The following is a 22,444-nucleotide window of genomic DNA, read 5'->3' on the forward strand; positions in this document are numbered from 1 at the left end:
GATAGTTCTGAGTTTTTTTTTTAAGTTTGTCTTTTACCTTTTTATTTCTGTTATTTATCTTTTTTTTTTTTTTCTATTATTTAGTATCGAAGCGTTCTGTATGCGATCCCTTATGACCTCTGTTGCCGCGGGCCGCCAGTGTATTTCAGTCAATCAGTCATCATTCAGTTCCTCCTCCTCTGTGTTCCCCTTGCGCTCCAACTCATCGTTTTCTACACCCACATGCCGGCCAGCGTCTTCTCCCGCATTGTCATGTGCTAAGACCAGCCACCTGATCAGCCACCCCATAGCGCAGGATAGTTTTTTTTTTTTAATATTATTATTATTTAACGATACTTTACGACCTTTTGTCATCGTCAGAATAATGTAATAATCTGTGCAGACATATGATTAAAGTCAGAGGTTAATGATTGCGTTTCATAACCTCCTAACCTTATTTACATCATCATCGGAATAAGTCGTTAATTAATCAGTGCAGTTAGACAAGTAAGGTTACAGCTATTGAGCAACGTTAGGTTTCATTTAGAAATGTTCTTCCATCTTTGCGTAACCATAATAAAACGAAAAGGTAATTAATTTTCCGCCTAACACAATATTTTCACGAGCTTGGCAATAACAGTGAGTGGTTGAAATCCTCAAGCTTCAGTATTCACTTTTAGTTGCATTGCTTTCGCCCAAAACTCTAAATAAATGAAAGAAACTAAATCCTTTGCGTCTGAAATCAAATCATGCTTCCAAACAGATTTCCACTTTGCTAATCCAACACAATGGCGAGGTGTACGACTGAGCCTTTTTTGCAGCCACGTACTCAACTCGTCCAGGCCCAAATTTAACTCGCATTACGTAAACGGATCCATACGTGTCGCTCACCAGAGAGTTTGGAATAGTTCGCAATTTAATGAATGAGAATACGAACCGTCATTTCCACCATCGTCCCACGCCCACGTTTTTTTTTTTTTTTCTTCTTCATATTATTCTTATTTACTTTTCGCGTAGAATAGGCATCTCAAATTAATTATCCTCGTGAATATTCCATCGACAAGACTTGCTGCCAACCCCGCCCTCCAAAAAAAAATCAATAAATAAATAAAAAATTAAAAGTTTAGGTTAAGTTAGGATGGGTTAGGTTCGGTTAGGATGGGAGAAATTATCTTCGGAGTTATTTTAAGTGTAATTTTCATGAGGGAATCTTTGCGTGTGGAATCAAACTTAGGTGAATTTACACTGGATTCTTTTTTTTTTTTTTATCATTATTATTATTTTCCTTGATCATGGAGACTAGAATCCCCTGTTTGTGTCTGTGTAAGGAAAACGCTGCTGAAACTGGCTGTCTGGCGCCTTCTTTTCGTTTTATTTTCTCTCTGAACCATTATTTTCAGTTACCATGGTGTGTGTGTGTGTGTGTGTGTGTGTGTGTGTGTGTGTGTGTGTAGGAAGTTTGTAGCTACGTGGAGATGCTTTTAAGCGGCGATGTTTGGTGCGGATTCTCTCTCTCTCTCTCTCTCTCTCTCTCTCTCTCTCTCTCTCTCTCTCTCTCTCTCTCTCTCTCTCTCTCTCTCTCTCTCTCTCTCTCTCTCTCTCTCTCTCTCTCTCTCTCTCTCTCTCTCTCTCTCTCTCTCTCTCTCTCTCTCTCTCTGTGTGTGTGTGTGTGTATGTGTGTGTGTGTGTGTTTAGCGGTTGAAAGATGGCGATTTTTACAGGCGTGTTTTCTTACGTGTTTGGCGGTGCGGCATCGTGGTTGTTTTGTGATTGGGTGTGCGTGAGTGTGAACAGCTGATCAACACCACACGTGACCTCGCGCTGGGCTGAGGGACGCCGCCCTGACCTTCACCTGTTATGACCTTGAAACCTTCAGCCGTTTATACAAGTTTTCTTTATCTTTCCTTCCTTTATGTCCTTTCTTTTCTTTTCTCTTTCTTCATTACTTTTCTATTTCTTTCTTTTCTTTCTTTTTTTTCTTTCTTTATTTGTATGTCTTGTATGTCCGTCTCTCTCCCTTTCTTCCTCCGTCGTTTTTTTTTTCTTTCTTTTTTTTTATGTAACGTGTAGATTTGTTGGTCTGCCTCCCCATCTTTCAACCACCCTTGCCACCACCACCACCACCACCACCACCATCATCATCTAGTACAGTGGTTCTCGACCTTTTTTTCTCTCCATTCCCCCCTTCATGAATTCTCAACATTTATCTGGGTTTCTTTCATTTTTCTCCCAAATTCCACCACGACAATAAAGGTAAAAAAAAATAATAAATAAATAAATAAATAATAAATAAATGTTGATGAGAACACCTTTGCTTTATTACAAAGTTGACACCAATTATTATCTTGTATTTGATAGATTTCTGTGATATGCTTTGATACTACTTGAATTTGGCTGGGAAAAGTTATTATTTAGAAATATATAATTTGTAACAGCTCGCCATGGCCCCCCTTAATTTGTGCCATGTCCCCCAAGTTGAGAACCACTGATCTAGCACCATTTTTGGATTTACATGAGTGTTTTCGTGATGGTAGTGATGGCACGGCTTCTCTCGCCCCGTCTGTCTTGGCCCAGATCCCCTCAGTGTTACGTTAACTTCCTTAAAGCCGCAGCAGTTTCAGTCTAGTTTCAAAGTTACTCGTTGCGAATTACACTTAGTCTTGTTTGCTAAGTGTAATTAACTCCTTGCCTGCTGATGACACAATGGTACCCGCTGCTTCAGTAACTATTTGACTTTAACTGAATATAACTGAACAAAAATAAAACTACAAGTACAAAAAGATTTCAGCTAGTCCATTACACATTTTGCTGGTAATCGTATCTTACCCTACGTAAGTTCTCCTGGTAATTATATTAAGCTCAAGGAAAAGGCCACAAGAGTTAGAGGTTTAAAAGCTGGTGGAAACTTGGTGAATTACGATTGCACTCGCGCGCGCCCACACACACACACATATACACACACACACACACACACACACACACACACACACACACACACACACACACACACACACACACACACACACACACACACACACACACACACACACACACACACACACACACACACACACACACACACACACACACACACACACACACACTTCCTTATTATCTCCCAACCAAGGGCACAGAGAGGGAGTAACAAAAGCCAGGAAGTGCGGGCAGTGCGGTGGCTTACATCACAAATCTTACGGTAACTCTGGTCAGTGGGTGTCTGAGAGGGGCATGTCTTGTCCTAAAACGATCGCGGGTAGAGGAGTTTACATTAGAAGTTATGATAATGGAAAAGTTCGACAGGGACACTTCTATCACACATTATTCCACAAAATAACCTTACTTTTCTCTTCTCTTCCTCTGCAGCGTCTCCTGTGTTCATATTGGGTCACTGTTCTTCACTAGATTGTTTTTCATAGAGTGTCTTCCCTCTTCTCCACTCAACCCTATCTGTTTTTCATAGAGTGTCTTCCTCTTCTCCACTCAACCCTATCTCTCTCAAATCTTTCTTGGCCTGTCATGTTTTATTCCATCCACTTGCATATCATCCATTTTCTGGCGACATACTGTTCATCCCTTCTTTTAATAAGCTTTCTTTCCCAATGGTACGTATCCTTGTTTATGAAGAGACCTCTTTCTCCTTTGACAAATCGTTATTGTTATCGAACTCAATATATTGTTCTCTGTCCTTGGGCTCTGTCCTTGTGTTGTTTGAGAGAACAATGAGTGAGTTATGGGGAAACCATGTGTGTTTGTTCTTACATAGATTACATATTTGTAGTTGTAATAACTGCAGGATTGAGACGTAGTAAGAGATGGACTCCAGGGGTAACAATGTATTAAGGAGCGGCTACCCGCTTGCCGGCTGGAGCTGAACTGGCTCCATACAGAGAGAAGCTTCCGAAATCAACTAGTATGAACTAATACATAAACCAATACATGAAGCAGTGAATGACAAGTAGTACTTTGGTAGTAACAATTATAACACTCCTCCCTTTTTTAAAAAAAACTCAGGTTAGAAACCATAAAATCAAGTTTACAACCAAAATGTTAAAAAAGATACAGAAGATACTAAAACTTATCAATTAGAAAGACTAGAAAAAAAAATATTCGATACAAGTTATAAGAAACGCTAAAACCCGCAAACACGAGACAAAAAACAAAATAAACATAGTAACTAAAACTAGCAAAAGTAATACAAAACTCCAACAATTAAAATAGTTAACACAAGTGAAGCAAGAGACCTAACATTTTATTTCCAAGCTATCTGCAAACGATCTGGCTTCTGGCGCAGTCTCTCAGAACGGCGCAGTGTTTCCCTCTCCAACGGCTGCTGTTGTGGCGGCAATCCAGGTTCGAACTCTTGACTTGAGGTTAACTCTCGTTCTTGAATTTGATCCGGCGCGTTGCTGTTGTGTGCTCCGGACTGCTTCGAAACTCCTGCCTTTAGGGGCGACACGCTGCCTGCCGGTGCCGAACCATGTTTCTGAATTCCTGCTCCATTTGTGAGGTCCATGGGAGGTGGTATGGCATCATCTGCGTTAACCGTCTCGCCCTCTATGCTTACTCTTCTCCTCACATAGTCGAGATGACGTCGTACAGTCCTCCCATCTAGCAACTGCACCTTGAAAGAAACAGGACCGGATTTTTGGACAATTACGCCTGATAGCCATTTTTTTCCTGGAGAAAAGTTTACTACATAAACTAATTCTCCCACTTTAAATTCCCTATGCCGCGCTTTCTGATCATGGTAGTACTTTTGCATTTCTTGCTTCTTCATAACTCTATCCTGGACATCTGGATGCAGTAAGTCTAAACAAGTTTTTAATTTTCTTCCCACTAAAAGCTCAGCAGGGGAAACTCCTGTGGTAGTCTGAGGTGTTACTCGATACCGTAACAGAAACTTGCTAATTCTGGATTCCAATGAGCCTCCTGTTAATCTTTTAAGAGAATTTTTAAAAATTTGAACTGCCTTTTCCGCCAACCCATTGGATGCTGGATGGTAGGGAGATGTCTTTATGTGAATGATACCATTTTGTTTTAAGAAAGCTTCAAACTCTTCGCTACAAAAATTGGTACCATTATCTGTTACCACCGTGTCAGGTAGTCCTTGTGACCCGAATGTAACTTGCAACTTTTCAATAGTTATAGATGAAGTGGCTGACTGTGTAGCGTGAACATCCATCCATTTGGAATGGGCATCTATGATGACGAGGAACATCTTACCCATAAACGGCCCAGCGTAATCCAAATGTAACCTGGACCAGGGTTTTAGTGGCCACTCCCATGGCTGCAAAGGATTGGGATTATTACGCCTCAAAACTTCTGTCAGGTTACTCAGATGTTCCCCTTTCCGTCTTCCCTGTCACTAATACATCATCCAAGTACACCACCACGTGAGGGATACCTTGCAGTAAGTTCTCCATAACTCTCTGGAATATTCCTGGCGCCGAGGAGACTCCGTATGGTAAGCGATTATATACGAATAACCCCTTATGTGTATTTATCGTTACATATTTTTTGATTCCTCTTCCAGTGGTAGTTGTGAATAAGCATGTGACAGGTCTAATTTTGAAAAAGTCTTCCCTCCTGACAAATTTGCTAATAAATCCTCAACCTTCGGTATCGGGTAACTGTCCACTCTAGACACGCGGTTCACAGTCATCTTGTAGTCCCCACAAATACGTATGGATTTGTCTCCCTTAACTATCGGGACTATTGGCGCCGCCCACTCTGAGAACTGCACAGGTTCAATTACTCCATCGTTAACTAGCCGTTCCAACTCGTGCTCCACTTTGTCTTTCAAGGCGTAGGGCAACGGGCGAGCTTTGAAAAACTTGGGTTGTGCCTCCTTATCCACATGTAGGGTCGCCTTTGTGTTTCTGATGAGACCCAACTCCTCTTTGAAAACATTACTAAAACTGCGAATGACCTTATCACACTCTGACCGACAACTATAAACTGCAGCCCAGTCTAGCTTAATTTGTTTCAACCAGTTTCTCCCCATCAAACTCGGGCCGTCTCCATCCACTACCACCAACGGCAGAACTTTCGACTGGTTGTTATAATTAACCTCCACATTCACTTCCCCCATCACTTTCAATAAGTCTCCACTGTAGGTGCGTAACACTACGTCGGAATACTCGAGCACCGGCTTGCACGTATCCTTCCAGCTTTCTTCATACACTTTCTGACTTATAATGGACACCGCAGCACCAGTATCCACTTCCATGGGAATAGCCACCTTGTTAACTTCTGGGTGAACAATCACAGGTGGTTCACGAGCCCCCCGCACTGTATACAAGGTGTATTCTTCCCCAGTTGTCTCACCGTCCTCCTCTTCACCCTCAATCTTGTGCATTTTCCTTTCCATGTCTGCTTTATTTCGACACATCCTTGCCAAGTGTCCCACTTTCTTACATTTAAAACAGGTAGCACGTGCAAAATGACAGCTAGGAGCCACATGCGGACCCCCACACCTGTAGCACTGTGGTCGAGGATTCGTTCGCACCCACGGTGTCTCTTGAATTTTTCTTCCTTCCCCGCGCCTCTCCTGAATCTTGTTCACTTGACTGCTGCGGTACTCCCCAGCCTGTTGTAGGTCTTCAGTGTCTTTTGCCGCAGCCTCCATAGCCAGAGCAGTTGCCTCTGCCTTCTTGAAGTCCAAATTCCCATCTGCCAACAACCTTGCTTGTATTTTTCGGTCGTCAATTCCACACACCAGACGATCTCGTAACATGTCAGGTAGTTGGTTTCCGTACGCACAGTGCTCCGCTAATTTCCGAAGGTCAGTAATGTAAGAAGACACAGATTCAGTTGGTTGCTTGAATCGTGAGTTGAATTTGAAGCGCTTCATGATTACTGACGGTTTCGGGCACATGTGATTCTCCAACAGCACTTTGAGGTCACTGTACGACTTGTCGGCTGGCTTCTCTGGTAGGCAGAGTGACCTTATCACTTCGTAGGTTCTTGCTCCACAAACAGCCAATAAAGTAGATTTCTTTTTTTTCTCTTCAATAATGTCGTTGGCTTCAAAAAAATGCTCCAGCCGCTCCACATATTGAGTCCACACCTCGGCATCCTGGTTAAATTCTTCTACTTTGCCAATAGATCCCATCCTCGTCGCCAATGTAATAACTGCAGGATTGAGACGTAGTAAGAGATGGACTCCAGGGGTAACAATGTATTAAGGAGCGGCTACCCGCTTGCCGGCTGGAGCTGAACTGGCTCCATACAGAGAGAAGCTTCCGAAATCAACTAGTATGAACTAATACATAAACCAATACATGAAGCAGTGAATGACAAGTAGTACTTTGGTAGTAACAATTATAACAGTAGTCTATGTAACTACATATTTGTATGAATAGTGTGTGTGTGTGTGTGTGTGTGTGTGTGTGTGTGTGAGTGTGTGTGTGTGTGTGTGTGTGTGTGTGTGTGTGTGTGTGTGTGTTTCTAGAAGCGTATGAACAAATGAGTTAACACGCGTCATCACACACAGACATCATTCTAGGTACGGTGGTTGGTCACTCACTAAACTTTGGCGGTAAATAAGATTAATGAGGCCCCTGCCCAGCCGTGGAATCATGGAGGCTGGTGGTGATGATTAGGATAAGGATTAATTAGTCGTGATATCATATATGCATACAAATGATTTAGTTGTAATATGATTCCGTCAAATTAATTCGAGCAAATGCCACGAAGACATTTCATACTGATGAGCTCAAGGTTAATTATCCATGAACAACACGTGGCGATTCATGTGTGTGTGTGTGTGTGTGTGCGCGCGCTCATCCAAATTATTGTATTATTTCTTATTCACATTAAAAAATTCTGTGATAAAATACTTCCTTTCCCTCACGATGCAATAGCTCTGAATTCTCAAGGTGGTTCATATACCCTATTCCTAATGAAGCTGTGCAACACTCTACTCGCCCAATGAAACTGTGAACGCTGGAAACTGAAGTGTTTTAATTCGAGGGTAAATTATTTGACAGGCCGCTGGACCCCTAATAAGGTCATGTGGCCGCCAGCCCGGAGGGAGCCTTATCTTCCACTTTGTTGGACTGACGGTAATGGTGGTGGTGATGGTGGTGGTGAGGAGCAGGAGGAGGAGGAGGAGGAGGAAGAGGAAAATGATAACAACTATGACGACGATAAGAACGAGGAGGGAGATAAGAAGAGGGAAAGGAAAATGAGAGGAAGTGAAGGAGAAGAATAGAAATAATGATAATACATTAGCAACAAAAACAAAAACTACTACTACCACTACTATTACTACTACTACTACTACTAGTAATAATAATAATAATAATAATAATAATAATAATAATAATAATAATAATAATAATCTTAACCTACCAGTGGCCATCCCCTCACCGTGTTTCTCTCTCTCACAGACAAGCCAGACCCTCCCGGGCGGCCCCTCGTGATGGGCTTCACTTCGCGCTCCGTCAACCTGTCGTGGACCGCCTCGCCAGACAACCACAACTCGCCCATCTCACACTACATCGTCCACATCAGGTGAGTCTCAGGTGTTGCTCTCCACTCAGGGCAATCCATCCACGCTCCCGGCCAGCTGCGTCCCCCCAGGGTGACTCACTGTATATAGCTTTGTTACACAGTCATGGTTGATTGTTGGGTGATGTATTCATTTATGTGTTTTGTGTTGCGCCTCATGTTTGAAGATCTAATATGTCGAGAATCTACTGTTTATCAGGTTTTATAAGGGATGAGGGAAAAAGCGGGTAAAGACCATAAAAGTGGGGTGTTATTATTGCATTGGTGACGAGAACTGAACACACACACAGTCTTTCTCATCTGGGTTTATGAATTTGTGGCTCATGGTAGAAATTTAAGTTCTTGCGTGCAATCAGAACACCAACCATTTTTTCAGCACTAAAAATATCCCGAGCCAGATGATGTCCAGATTCCGAATCCTTGGCACATTAGCGAGGCGGAGTCGAGACACAGATGTGTATGCCTTTAGCACGGTATAGCAAGATGCGCCTAGGCTGCACTTCTGGGGGCGGCACTAAATTTCAAAGCGTCAGTCGTGGCACTCCCGCCGTCCTTCTCCGTCCCTTGCACAGACACACGCTTCCTCTTGGTGCTGAGGCCATTAAGGGGGGAGGATAAATTCGAAGGGGACCTGAGAACTAAAAATCATTTGGAGTGTTCACCGTACTTCAAATTATATTGTGCACCAGTATGCAGACTGCAGTGCTCGGGACGTGTTGATGACAGAAAAGGTGGTGTTTTTGGGGTGAGAAGAACACGGCTTGGAATAATAATGTGCCTGCCAATCCCGCTAAGTCCTGCTCTGTCTCCTGAATTAGAGTTTTCGCCTGATATCTTTTAACAGACACTTATTTCATTAATCTTGCTATCCTTCACTATCTCCAGTCAATCGTTTTGCATTAGAGAGTGTTAGCTTCGTTGCTCCATTGCTGTGTGAAAACTGGGACAGAATGAGCTCTTAGTAATATAGACAGGTCTGCTTACCACCAGTAGCCTCGTAGGGTCTGCTGTTACTTGTTCTTCCTTTACGTTCATGTGTTCTTTTTCGAGTTTTAGTGGTAGAGGCGGGAGTCCAGTGAAAGGGGAGAGAGAGAGAGAGAGAGAGAGAGAGAGAGAGAGAGAGAGAGAGAGAGGAGGAGAGAGAGAGAGAGAGAGAGAGAGGAGAGAGAGAGAGAGAGAGAAAGCAAGTAAATCCGGTGCATATTTTTTTGAAGAGTTTATATAAAGTAACACTCATTCCTTGGCTGGCCGTTTCCGCCACGCCAAACAGTGGGAACAGACAAGCCTCCAAGTTTGAGTTACGGAAAAGCCGACTTGCATTTTTTCCCTTGACACAAACTTGCAACGTGTTACTAGAGATTAACCAAGCGAGCTGAAAGCTAGTTAGGTTAAACTTGGGATGACGTTGAGGGCATCACGCCGTCCCCACAGATGTCCTCGGGCCGCCGCACTGTGGTGGTGTGATCTTGACTCTGCTACCACGAGTTTCTCCTTGGCAAAACATCAAACAAGCTGAAAAATATGGAATTGAAAGTATCATTAGAGAATTGTATCCGTCTCACAGGAAAGAATAAGATTTGTGAACGCACATGACAATACCGTGTTACTTTTTCACTGCAAGTTGTGAGCATAATTCCATTCGGTCAATTTGCATCACATTAAATCAAGTCGTTAGGTTAGATTGATTTATATATATTTTTTTTTTATTATTAGTTATCCTGTGGGACAAAAACAGAAATGTGTTTTAATCGATACATTTTAATGTGGAGGGAGATCAGGAACTTGGAGACTACTGATTTGTGACGGAAACGATTAGCTGTCAGTGAAAACTTGGCAGGAAAAATAATGATTTGCTCCGTCAGAGTGAGACGGCGTGATTCTGTGAATTTACCGAATTTAATTAGGGAGAGCTTTTATACTGGCCACGAATAGAACAATAACCTTTAATCACCCATGATTTTTCTGGCGAATCTCAAAGAATTAAAAAAAAATGAACTAAAATCTTTTTAAGCGATCCAGTGGACAGGAATGCTTCAGGAGTAACTCCCCCACACAGCGGATACACCACACAGCATGAAATATATTCGGACAGAGTTGAAGATTACATTCATTGATGGAGTGAAAGCAATCGAGGCCGCAACAGGGGATTCTCATGACGTCATATACGACATGGTACAACATGGTTAAATAATCAAAGCATAGAGTGTAACATTAAACAGTCTTAGCCCATATTACGAAAGGAACTTCCACCGACCATGCCTAAATAAGTGCTGGTAAGGATGCTAGAGATAGTTTAATAAGGATTTTGTACAACCATTAACCCTTTCAGTAAAATAAGTAGCAATTTGCAGCATTAAGAAATACGAGTATGTATGAAATCTTTTAAAATTCCATGCAAGAAAGAAGGGAATGAAAGGAATAGATTTTGCTGTTTTTAGTCCGTATAATGTTTGGAGGTGCCTCCAGAACAAGAAGAAACATCTCAGAGTGTCAGTGACTATGGAAAGAAGAGCCAAATAGCAGAGAAATGGTTAAAGCTGACAAAAAAAAATGCAGGTACACAGATACAGACATACACACAGAAAACCATAGGGGACAAAAAATTAAAAAAAATAAAAATACAAACACAGACAGAAAAACAAAGACAGTGAGAATTTTTGACATTCACCAACCAAAGAAGGATTAGATTAAGATCTTCGGAATGATTTCAGCTCAGACGAACACACACTTTTCTTATATAATATTCTTCCATAAAATCTGAATTCATCTCTCGAGGGAAACTTTCTCGGGTATTAGTGAAAACGTCCTCCTTAGTAATTAGACGCAGGCAGGCTGGGAATTTGCGGCACTGTGTAGCCATTAGCCTTCTTTCTGTGCCCCTCGCTTTTTTTCTTCCTTTTATTTCACTTGACCATCCCTTGCACCTCTTGTGTTTGTATTCGTTTTTCTTCACATTATTTTACCTTCGTTTCCTCCCTCGGGCTTTGCAGGCGATCGTGGTGCCAGGACAAGACACCAGCACCTTTTTTTTTCCCCCCTCACCTTTGTCCTCTCCCAGCAGTCCTCGTGTCAGAAGTTCAGTATTTCTTTCCACATCTTGTCCCTCTGACTCCTCACTCCCTCTGTCCTCAGGTAATCCCTCCTTTACCTCTATACTGTCCACTGTCCTCGCCTTGACTATCCTATGTCGTTCAATGTAGGTATATCTTATCGCAGAAAATAGTAAGGTAGGGTCTTGTTGCTCCTCATTTGTGTTCCCTTGTAGTTATTTAGGGTTTAGTGACGTGCATGGTGTTCCTGTATGATGTAGATAATGACATACATTCTTACATGCATATATAATAGTAAATACATACGTTCATATACGCAAATAAATATACACGAAGTTTGGTCAGGTTTTTCCTAAAAGTGATGGGGAGCAGGACGTCACTATCTTTCCTCCTGCTCCTCCTCCTGCTCCTGCTTATCCTCCTCCTCCTCTTCCACCTCTCAGCCTTTCTCGGTGCCGCTTTTAGTTCCCTTTTCAGCTTCAGACAAACAATCTCGCTCCTCGACAACCCGCTTTCCCTTTCCTTCCACACACACACCGGCCGCTCTCTCTCTCTCTCTCTCTCTCTCTCTCTCTCTCTCTCTCTCCTCTCTCTCTCTCTCTCTCTCTCTCTCTCTCTCTCTCTCTCTCTCTCTCTCTCTCTCTCTCTCTCTCTCAGCCTCTACCGCCTCTCCCTGTCCCGCCAGCCACTCAAGCTTCAACGCCAACCAAATAATCTTTACGTTGGCGAACCAGATACTGCACTCACAAGGCTGATACTGATGCGATGAATCCGTGGCGTAAGGAGAGAGGGAGAGAGAGAGAGAGAGAGAGAGAGAGAGAGGAGAGAGAGAGAGAGAGAGAGAGAGAGAGAGAGAGAGAGAGAGAGAGAGGGCTTTGTTAGTCCCACGTTTTCCTGTGTGTTTTGTTTTTTAATGCTTCTTTTTCGCCCCTGCTCAGTTCCGGGTTTCCTTTTGCGTGCCATTATTCCCTCTCCCTTTCTCTGTATATTTCCTGCACCCTCGATCCAGGTACTAACTTTATTATTTCTTCCTTTTTTTTTTTTTTTTGGTGCTTTAGTTTAATTTTTGTTGGTTCGGATTTTTTTTTTTCGTCTGTTTGCTTTTGTTTTGTCTTCTTTATCTTGTATGTTTTATTATTGTTTTTTGTTACGTTTATTTTTTTTTATGGATATCCTGTTTTTTTTTTGTTTTTTGGTTCATTTTTTTCTTTACTATTTATTTTCAGTGTCCTATTTTGAATGTCGTCTTTTTTTTCCTTACATTTTTTTTCTTCTATATCTTTTTATACATATTTGCTACTTTTTTTTTTGGTATGTTTTATCAGTCTCTTAATTTGAACATCTTTACTTACCATATTTTTTTTTTTAGTGCCCCCTTCATCTGTCTCGTTTCCTTTTCTTTTTTTTTTTTTCTCCTTACATACGTTCATTCTTCCCTCTTTTTTTTTAATTTACCAGATTTTGCTTTTTTTTGCCTCAATCAGTGTGCCTCGTCATTCTCTCTCTCTCTCTCTCTCTCTCTCTCTCTCTCTCTCTCTCTCTCTCTCTCTCTCTCTCTCTCTCTCTCTCTCTCTCTCTCTCTCTCTCTCTCTCTCGTGTCGTCCTTTGTTTTTCGTTTTTCATTTGTTTTACCTTTTCTTTATCCTCGTTGTTTGTATTTCAGTTTCTTAGTTTATTTTGTATGGGATTCTTGGTTTGTTTATCTTCTATGATTATTTTCTCCTCTAGATGTTCATTTCTGTCTAACGACCTTTTTTTTTTTCTATTGCATCTTTTTTTAACTGCCACATGTACCAAATCCATTTTTCTTTATTTTTTTTTTATTTATTCATTTATTTATTTATTTATTTTTATTCCATTTCCTCGACTCATCCTTTCAAGTGTCCTTTTCTGTCCATCATATTTTTTTAAAGCTTTTTTCTTTTCCACCTCCTCTTATACATCAGCCTTGTTACAACGGCTCAGCAGGTCTCTTCTATCCCTCCTTTTCCCTTCCGCGGCGCTTCCCCAAAGTCCTTCATCAGCTTTTTCGTAGACCTTCCTCTCTGCGATCCGACCCTTCTCTTCTTGCCTTTCCCTCTTCCCTTTCCTTCCCTTCCCGTCCCTTCCCTTCCCTTCCCTGGTCCACCTTGCAAGACTCTGCTTCACGCGTCTTTTTTTCGAACCTTTCTCCAGACCTTCCTTTAACCTTCCACCATAATTCCTCCCAGCCTCTGCTCTGCCTCTCTCTCCCGGTCTTTTCGCTACTCCTCGTCGCCTCCTCGTGAGTCAGGCCAGACCCTTGGACACCATAAGCCACGGTACTCCCCCCACACGTCCCCAACTCCCCCTGTCAGTGTGCGCAAGGGCTGTTAGTGTCCCGGGCGGTGAGGGATGAAGGAGTCTGCCAGGAGATGAGGGTAATTACTCTCGGTAATGAATGCATCATTACCCCGTCACACCGCCCCGAGCTACCGCTGAGCCGCCTTCCGCCCTGCCCGACCTACTACCACCCCAGTCTTGCCCCACTCCCGCCCTCCTGGCCTCGTCACTTCCCCACCCTCCAGCCTTCATCACCAGGAAGTAGCTTTTTTTTTCTTTCTTTCTTTTCTTTACTTTTAGGAGAAGAGGAGTTCATGAGGGGGAAAGTCACTCCTTTTCTCCTTTATTTTTTTCATTTTCATTTTAGGTACATTGCTTGTCCTTTCCTTTTTTCTCTCTCACGTTTTTAGCTCGTCTTTTCGTCGCATACTTGGTACATTTATCATCTGCTGTTTTTTTTTATCAAGTACTTTTTTTGTCATATTTTTTTTTCATTTTCTCGTCAAGCGTGCTACGAAATCGCTATATTTCTGACGGGATGTGGAAGTAAGACTCTTTTTTCCTTCACATTTCTCCACCCAGAGGCCAAGGGAGGCCAAGGCTGTCACCAGGTTACTCATTGGCTCTGCGTGTTCCCTTTATACATTTTTTGCCTGTCTGGGATTGCTTCCTCATTTGCCTGTTTCGTCTGGCCGTTGACTCAATACCAAACTTATGAATCGTCTCCATAAATAGGATTGTCTGCAAAAGGGAAAATTACAGGATGATGATTGCAGCACATCGACATCAAAAGACTTCATTCAGATCATCCATCGCTGATTCTGGATTCATATTTTAGGAAGACTGTACCTTAATTTTTTTTTTTTTTTTCGATTGAATATAGGCAATAATTGTGTCTCCATGAAGTATATCTTATTATTGCCGGTGGTGCGGGTTTTGTAAAATGCTTGAGGTATGTCGAACCTTTATGTTGCTCTCATTGCAATATAGACAGTGTACGTATATTTTTGTTTTTCATTGTGAGAGATTGAATATCTTGATTTGAGAGAGAGAGAGAGAGAGAGAGAGAGAGAGAGAGAGAGAGAGAGAGAGAGAGAGAGAGAGAGAGAGAGAGAGAGAGGTGGGGGGGTAAGTGACCATGTGTATGACCGTGCGTGCGTGGCGTGCTTGCGTGAGTCAAAACTTCCCTGCCACAATAATACTCCTTACCTCAGGAGAACCCAAAGAACAAGTAGGTGTGCAGAGGCGGCGTCAGTTACCTTCACGACCCACATTTGAAGTGCTAGAGTGGCATGCCGGGGGCTCCTGAAGGCGTGTGTCGGCGAGGACTAATTGTCGCAACCCTACAAGTGGTGGCGCCTTTGTGTTGGCCCGGCGGAGGGGAGGAGGGAGTGGGAGTGGAGGGAGTTAAATCCAGGACGGGGAAGGAGTGCAGAGGATAAAATTAAGGATAAAGACGCTGAAGTGATTAGCGTTGCCTTGTTCTTTATATGTAATGTGTGTATATCCCGTCATTTTGCACACACACACACACACACACACACACACACACACACACACACACACACACACACACACACACACACACACACACACACACACACACACACACACACACACACACACACACATATGTAAAGACATTTCCTTCTCCCTATGACTTGAACATTTTCACGAGGGAGGTTTCAAGACACTTATTCTGCAATATTTGATTATCCTTTTGTTATTTCCTTAGGGACTCTCAGTGGGCCCTTTTTATTTATTTTTTTTTTTCTCTCTTTAGCCACTTCGTCTCTTACATAAAATAAACAAACAAGAAAAGAGCTTAACCTATCTCATAAATAAAAATAGTAGAAAACACACGCATTATATTTACCGTCGCCTGCACATTCCTCTCCACGCGAACCGTATGGTAATATAATTTATCCCTGCACCACCTGCCTGCCTTCCCCCAGTGTTTTAAAAAGCCTCCCCCTGGATAAACATTTCATCTCTTTATACGCTGCCTTCTTGCACATAAATTTTCGCTTTCTTCTCTCCTCTTTCGCCTCCCGCCTCTCTCGTTTTGTGCACACTCACGCATCCGCACAAATCTGGAGGGCGTCCTAACGAGTAGGTTCTCTAGTGTGCGGTGTCGATCTCTCTTCTTTAATGCTCAAGATTTCACTTATGCATTCCTGCACTGTATTCTTGTTTTGCTTCTCTTCCTTGACTTCTTTCTTTCTTTCTTTTTGTCTTATCTGTCTTCGTTAGTTTTGCCTCGAGTCTTTTCCATCTTTTCTCTCTCTCTCTCTCTCTCTCTCTCTCTCTCTCTCTCTCTCTCTCTCTCTCTCTCTCTCTTTTTCTCTCTCTCTCTCTCTCTCGTTCTTCTGTGTCGTTTTAATTTTTCTGTTCTTCTGTTCTGTTCTTCTCTTCATAAAGATTACACTTTTTGCCTCCTCAGTCTCTACTTTTGTTTCTCTCTTTCCTCCACATCATTCTCTTTTATATTATCTCTCTTAACGTTTGTTTTATCCATCTATTTTTTTCATGACTACTTTATCTTTCTTTTTTTCCTTACATTTCTCGTTCATTCCTCTATTCCATTCTCATTCTGATCCATTCTTCTTTAACTTCTTTCTCCTCCTGCACATACCTTCTTCATTATACCCTAAAGTGTTTCTGGGTTCTTTCTTTCTTTTCTGACGCCTTTAGTTGCCGCCATCAAAAGATTTGCATCGCACAGAATCATGTTACATTTTATAAAGTCCACGAAACTTAATGTTCTCGCATTCTTGGATAGGCGATCTTTCCAACACGAGATGTGGACCAGCCTCTAAACTTGCCCACCATTTCTTTGAGCGAGTTACGGGGAACATCATATAATTTTAAGTGTCCTGTAAATCCTACATTCACATTAACCAAGTTTTCATGATACTCTTCCTCTGTACACATCCTCGGCCGGTTCCTTTCCTTCGTGTGTCTCAAAAAGGGGCTACATATTCACTGTATTCATGCGCACCATCTACGTTAACTTGTTGGGAAATCGTGCTGCTTTTTTTTTTTTTTTTCAGCCACACAGCCTTACCTCATATCTTCCCGTCCTCCGCCATCCTCACTTGGCTTACAATTTCATGCCCGTATTGTTAAACGTTTTGTTCTCTCATTGGGACTATTTTCAGAGGCCAGGGATTGGACTAGATGTGTTCCTGTGAGTGTTTTTCCTGTTGATGATGGAGATTCTTTGTTAAACTATCACTAAAACTAAAATCTTGAAAGTCCCAAATAATTAAGTGCAAGAGAACAACGACATTTTACGAGCACTTTCTCATGTGCTGTGTCTCATGGTGTCCCTAAATATTTGGAGTGACTGCAGTCTCGGATCTAGTATAATTTTTTGTGATCAGTTTCCTTTCCACTCTTCATTCGTATCCTTTCACTGTTCAGCATAACCCAGCACTCACATGTTCTGTAAAGTACGTATCGAGAACACTACAGTATCAAGGTTCTTCATTCCCTGGTACGCTCTTCTTTCATACTATATACAAAGTCTACATATTCATTTTTGTGGAGCCGCAGCCCCTTGTCCCTTATATTCCCCTCCCTGTGACTCACGTTATCCTCCTCACACACACACATACGAGCTTTGATTGCACAAGACAGTTTAATTCACTAAATGTATACTCAAAGTGTATAGAGACGTAATTCCTGGAGCAATGATATGTTTTTTTTTTTTTTTTTTTTTTGCGGAATCAACTTTTATTCATTTTTCCTTGACTTTACGGAAAGGTAATTGAATAAAGCAATTCTATTTCCCCCAAGAAAACAACTTCATCCTTACCCTGTCAGCGCTGCATAAGAAATTCAACTTTTTTTATGAAGTTTGTGTGTTTTCCTCAAACTTAAAAGCTTCCTGCCGGACAAACTCCACGCATTGCTACTGTATGCATATCACATGAACACAAGCACTGACCAAACTTTTTATCGTCGTAGCGGTAAACTTGAGAGCAGATTGTGTCTGCGCCTCGCTCATACCGTCCTTCTGACAAGTGAATGATGCTGCGCTGGGTCGTGGCACTGTGTTGTCTTTCTCCTTCCTTTTCTCAGGTATGTTGTTGACTTAGTGCTCAAGGAAGCGGTTTTCTCCTCCTCTTGTTTGTGTGTGTGTGTGTGTGTGTGTGTGTGTGTGTGTGTGTGTGTGTGGAATTAAAGATCAGGTTGGGATATGAAGAACGACCAATGAAAATGTCATTAAGTCATGAAAAACAACAAGAACAACAAGCAACATACAACAAACAAACAACAATAACGGTAATAACAACCAGTCTTCTTGAAATAGGACAGCCACAGTACAGAGAATAAACACAAACGACATAGGATCTTTTTTCTTATATATTTCTAAAAGTACTGAAGGTAAAAATATGATATCCCGTCGCAACAAACTGAAGGCTTGCAGTTATAGGCTGGGATGGGCGCTGGGAGAGAGAGAGAGAGAGAGAGAGAGAGAGAGAGAGAGAGAGAGAGAGAGAGAGAGAGAGAGAGAGCCGTTTACGAATACACGATACATTTTTTCATTATGAACAGAACACAGCTGTTTTTTGTGACGATCCTTACGGGCTATTGCTGGTACGAGACTGTTAAAGTGCCTCATTGTAGCGTGAGAGGGAGGAAAGGAGGAAGGGATGGAAGAACACGCGCCATGAAAAGCGATGGGAAGGCGTGGGTGACAGGGAAATGTGGCCCTTTCACTGCCACACATCTTTCAAGCGCGCACGGGCTATCCTCATCCATCATAAGTGAAGTAATAATCTATGTTCTGTTTTAATACCACGTAGTGTGTAGCAACCATTTTGATGCGTTTATTCAAAGACAGTTGCATTCCTTTTCCAAGCGTCGCTAGACCATTGCAGTGTTTGGTAATGGTCACACACTTATTCTTCCGTGCGCTCATTCTGCTGTTTTGGCCGCTGTTTGGGCTACACTTTTATTTCTGCTGTAGAAAACAAAATGCAGATGTTACAAAAGGAGTACTGTAACGTTTGCCATGCACGCAGAATTGGATTTTAAGGTTAGATTATTCAAACATCCTCATTCCTTTCATCTCTTTTTCACTTAGAACCTGTAAAGTCTCCCCTTTGAGAGAATGCATGTAGTGTCTCCGTTTTCTATTCGACTACGTCACTTGCGAAGGGAGTTGTTTGACGTACCAAGGCCCGTACTATTACAATATCGATTCCCTGAAGAAGTTTGTTGCGTAGAAAGTTGTGACACTTGTAGGAATTGTTGTCCATTTGTAGAATGCGAACGGAGGGGGAAAAGATGTTTGTGAATTCAGCGCAACATTGCCTTTGTTTTGTTTCATTGAGTTTAGACCGCCATATCTGAATTGCGCCATTACTGCTGAGTCCTGTGGTAGCAAGGAAAATGGTAAACCTTGAGCAAGAGATGAGTTATCACCAAAAAAGTACGAATATAGAGGCCGCGGAGAGATACTGGAGTTGCAGAGAGAGAGAGAGAGAGAGAGTGTGTTATTATCAAGAGTTGAAGTCGAAGGTTGCACGTCTCATTATCTTCCTTCTGACAGTAGCATTGAGTGACCCTAGCAACTGCACACCTCAGCTGCCGCCTCTCTCTCTCTCTCTCTCTCTCTCTCTCTCTCTCTCTCTCTCTCTCTCTCTCTCTCTCTCTCTCTCTCTCTCTCTCTCTCTCTCTCTCTCTCTCTCTCTCAAAGGGCCTCGCCATAATTGACTCCACACATTTTCGTGGCTGTTCTATCGTTCTGTGTTGCACGAGTTCACCGAAACATTTCAGTTTTGCTCTCTCTCTCTCTCTCTCTCTCTCTCTCTCTCTCTCTCTCTCTCTCTCTCTCTCTCTCTCTCTCTCTCTCTCTCTCTCTCTCTCTCTCTCTCTCTCTCTCTCTCTCTCTCTCTCTCTCTCTTAGTCCTGAATTCTGCAAAAAGATATCTCCTTTCTCACTATTATGATATTTATAGAAATTACACTTTGTCTTATATGACTAGAAGATGTGTTTACCTGCGTACTATAATGAGATTTTTTTTTTTCAGTTTATTGCGTTTCGCTAAGAACGTTTTCCACTACCAGTTGCCATGAAATAGTGAAACATAATCACATCCCTGTATTAATTCGCCACAATTTTTTTTTCCTCTTTTTACCAAATAAGTTATCGTTGTCTCCTAAGACAGACTCTTTCTTCTCTATATGAGGACATGGTAAGATTTCTGACTTTTTGATGCTTTTCCCCTCTCTTGTCGTATATTGTTTCCTTTCTTTCCTCTCCGCCAGTACCTCATAATTGCGACAGAAAAAAACACTAATCAGATAAATTTCCTCTTTTTCTTCTTTCCTGGGATAAACTGGAAAGGAAAACATTGGGTTAGATATATTACCGTGAAGGCATTATCTTCCCCACCAACACCGCTGTACCTTCCCTAAGATGTTTTGTCTCTTCTCTCTTCCCTCCGCCTTCCTCTTGCTATCTCCCCCCATCACTTCTTCCTCCACCTCCCCAGTTTCAACCCTCCCTCAGTATCATCAGCGCTGACGTGCAATAACGCAACGATCCATATATTTGCTGAGCATTAGCTGAGTCAGGCGCGGTGGAAGGAGGTGAAGGAGCGAAGGAGCGAGGAGTGGGCGCTGCTGGGCCTGGAGTGGCCAACCAAGGCGTGGGAGGAGCAAGAGCAGGATGTGGAAAGACGGTGGAACACAAGATATTTTCAGAGAAGCTTTGACAATAAGAAGCATCAGAGAGAGAGAGAGAGAGAGAGAGAGAGAGAGAGAGAGAGAGAGAGAGAGAGAGAGAGAGAGAGAGAGAGAGAGGCGATGAGGGGGGTGAGGGTGATGGTGGAAGGCAGCACGTGAGAAGTCAGGAGCAGAGCAGGAGACAAGAGCCTCTTCACCCAAGTTACTTGAGAGGAATATACTCTCCCACCCTCCTCCCTGCATCTCTCTCTCTCTCTCTCTCTCTCTCTCTCTCTCTCTCTCTCTCTCTCTCTCTCTCTCTCTCTCCCTCCCTGGTAATGAGTTTTAGTTGCTCGAATAAAAGTTTGCTTTAATGGAGTCCTTAAACAAAGCTGTTCTTGCCACCCACCCAAGGCCCAGGCACCGCCACCAACTGCAGCAGCAGCAGCAAGCGAGGGTTTCCCAGCACCTCGTCTTTTCTTTCCCTCCACACCGATTGGAATGCGTAAAAAAAAGTCAACCTCTTTTACTGAAAATCGGAAGGGTAATACTCGATCCTTTAAAACCCTTAACGAAATTTAATTACCTGCATATACAAGGAATTTGAAACTCGTAAAAAAGGTAGTCTCCTATTTAGAATCGAAAGGTAGTTTTTGATCTCTTAAAAGACTTGAATGAATTAACGAATAAGTTTTCTAGATAAACGTGGAGAGGTAAAGACATGAACCAAGCCGATTGAACTGTATGAAAAAGGAAACACTCTTAACCTTCAATCGAAAACGCAGTATCGGATCCCATAAACCACTAAAACCAACTGATCACGACGCCAAATGAACGTGGAATACTAAAGGTGCAAGCTAGACCGATTGAAATGCATAAAAAAAGGGCAATATCCTTAACACAGCATCCCAGGCATAGCATTTGATCCTTTTAGACAACCACCCAATCACATAACCAAACGAAAGATGAATAGGAAAACTCAAAAAAAAAAAAAAAGATCAACTTGTTAACTGTATTTGATGACTTCCCCCATCATTCTCTTTCATCTTATCCGCCTCCTCTTCCTGCCTTTTGTTCTCCACCATGTTCCCCTTCCTCTCCCTTCTCCCCTTCGCTACCAGGACTCAGTATTAGCCTGCGGGCCGCCTCTCTCCCCTCATTGTCTCTATCCACATCAGGTAACACTGCAGCGTCTGGAAGTGACACTTGCCCAGATTAAAGGCCACTTCTATCCCCCTCCTCCTCCTCCTCCTCCTCCTCCTCCTCCTCCTCCTCCTCCTCCTCCTCCTCCTCCTCCTCCTCCTCCTCCTCCTCCTTCCTTCATTCCTTCCTCTGCCTCCTTCATCCTCCATCTCCACCTCCTGTTTTCTTTTCTTTTTCTTTTTTTTTCTTTTCGCGAGTGCTTCTCTCTCTCTCTCTCTCTCTCTCTCTCTCTCTCTCTCTCTCTCTCTCTCTCTCTCTCTCTCTCTCTCTCTCTCTCTCTCTCTCCATTGTTGTTGTTGTTATTCTTGTTGTTGTTGATGATTTTCTTCTTCTTCTTCTTCTTCTTCTTCTTCTTCTGCTTCTGCTTCTGCTGCTGCTGCTGCTGCTGCTGCTGCTGCTGCTGCTGCTGCTGCTGCTGCTGCTGCTCCTCCTCCTCCTCCTCCTCCTCCTCCTCCTCCTCCTCCTCCTCCTCCTCCTCCTCCTCCTCCTCCTCCTCCTCCTCCTCCTCCTCTAGCCTCTCTCTCGCTTCTTTTATCCTTTTCTTTTCTCCTTGTTTTTGCTATTTCTTAACCTTTCTCTCTCTCTCTCTCTCTCTCTCTCTCTCTCTCTCTCTCTCTCTCTCTCTCTCTCTCTCTCTCTCTCTCTCTCTCTCTCTCTCTCTCTCTCTCTCTCTCTCTCTCTCTCTCTCTCTCTCTCTCTCTCTCTCTCTCTCTCTC

At 42.6% G+C, this 22,444-nt stretch overlaps 1 protein-coding gene and 2 long non-coding RNA genes across 3 annotated transcripts in view; 1 reads left to right on the forward strand and 2 right to left on the reverse strand.

Moving 5' to 3' along the window:
* Positions 1–3,797: 3,797 nt before the first annotated feature.
* Positions 3,798–5,276, reverse strand: LOC135111046 (uncharacterized). The gene is made up of 2 exons (XR_010273541.1): positions 5,203–5,276; positions 3,798–4,600 (listed from the first exon to the last, which is right to left on the reverse strand). It is a non-coding gene; the product is annotated as an uncharacterized LOC135111046 (long non-coding RNA).
* A 209-nt stretch (positions 5,277–5,485) lies between these two features.
* On the reverse strand, positions 5,486–7,093 carry LOC135111284 (uncharacterized protein K02A2.6-like). Its single transcript, XM_064024521.1, has one exon. The coding sequence runs from the start codon at positions 7,091–7,093 to the stop codon at positions 5,486–5,488; it is 1,608 nt and encodes a 535-aa protein (XP_063880591.1).
* Positions 7,094–8,345: 1,252 nt separating this feature from the next.
* Positions 8,346–22,444, forward strand: part of LOC135111320 (uncharacterized) — a 22,908-nt gene continuing 8,809 nt past the window's right edge. The window contains exon 1 of the long non-coding RNA XR_010273697.1: positions 8,346–8,496. This is a non-coding gene — a long non-coding RNA (uncharacterized LOC135111320). The remainder of the gene's footprint in view (positions 8,497–22,444) is intronic.

Source organism: Scylla paramamosain, chromosome 21 (genome assembly GCF_035594125.1).
Source record: "Scylla paramamosain isolate STU-SP2022 chromosome 21, ASM3559412v1, whole genome shotgun sequence".
NCBI lineage: Eukaryota > Metazoa > Arthropoda > Malacostraca > Decapoda > Portunidae > Scylla > Scylla paramamosain.

Coding starts and splice junctions, on each gene's coding strand:
- LOC135111284 (XM_064024521.1), bottom strand. CDS start 7,093: ATGGGATCTATTGGCAAAGTAGAAGAATTTAACCAGGATGCCGAGGTG.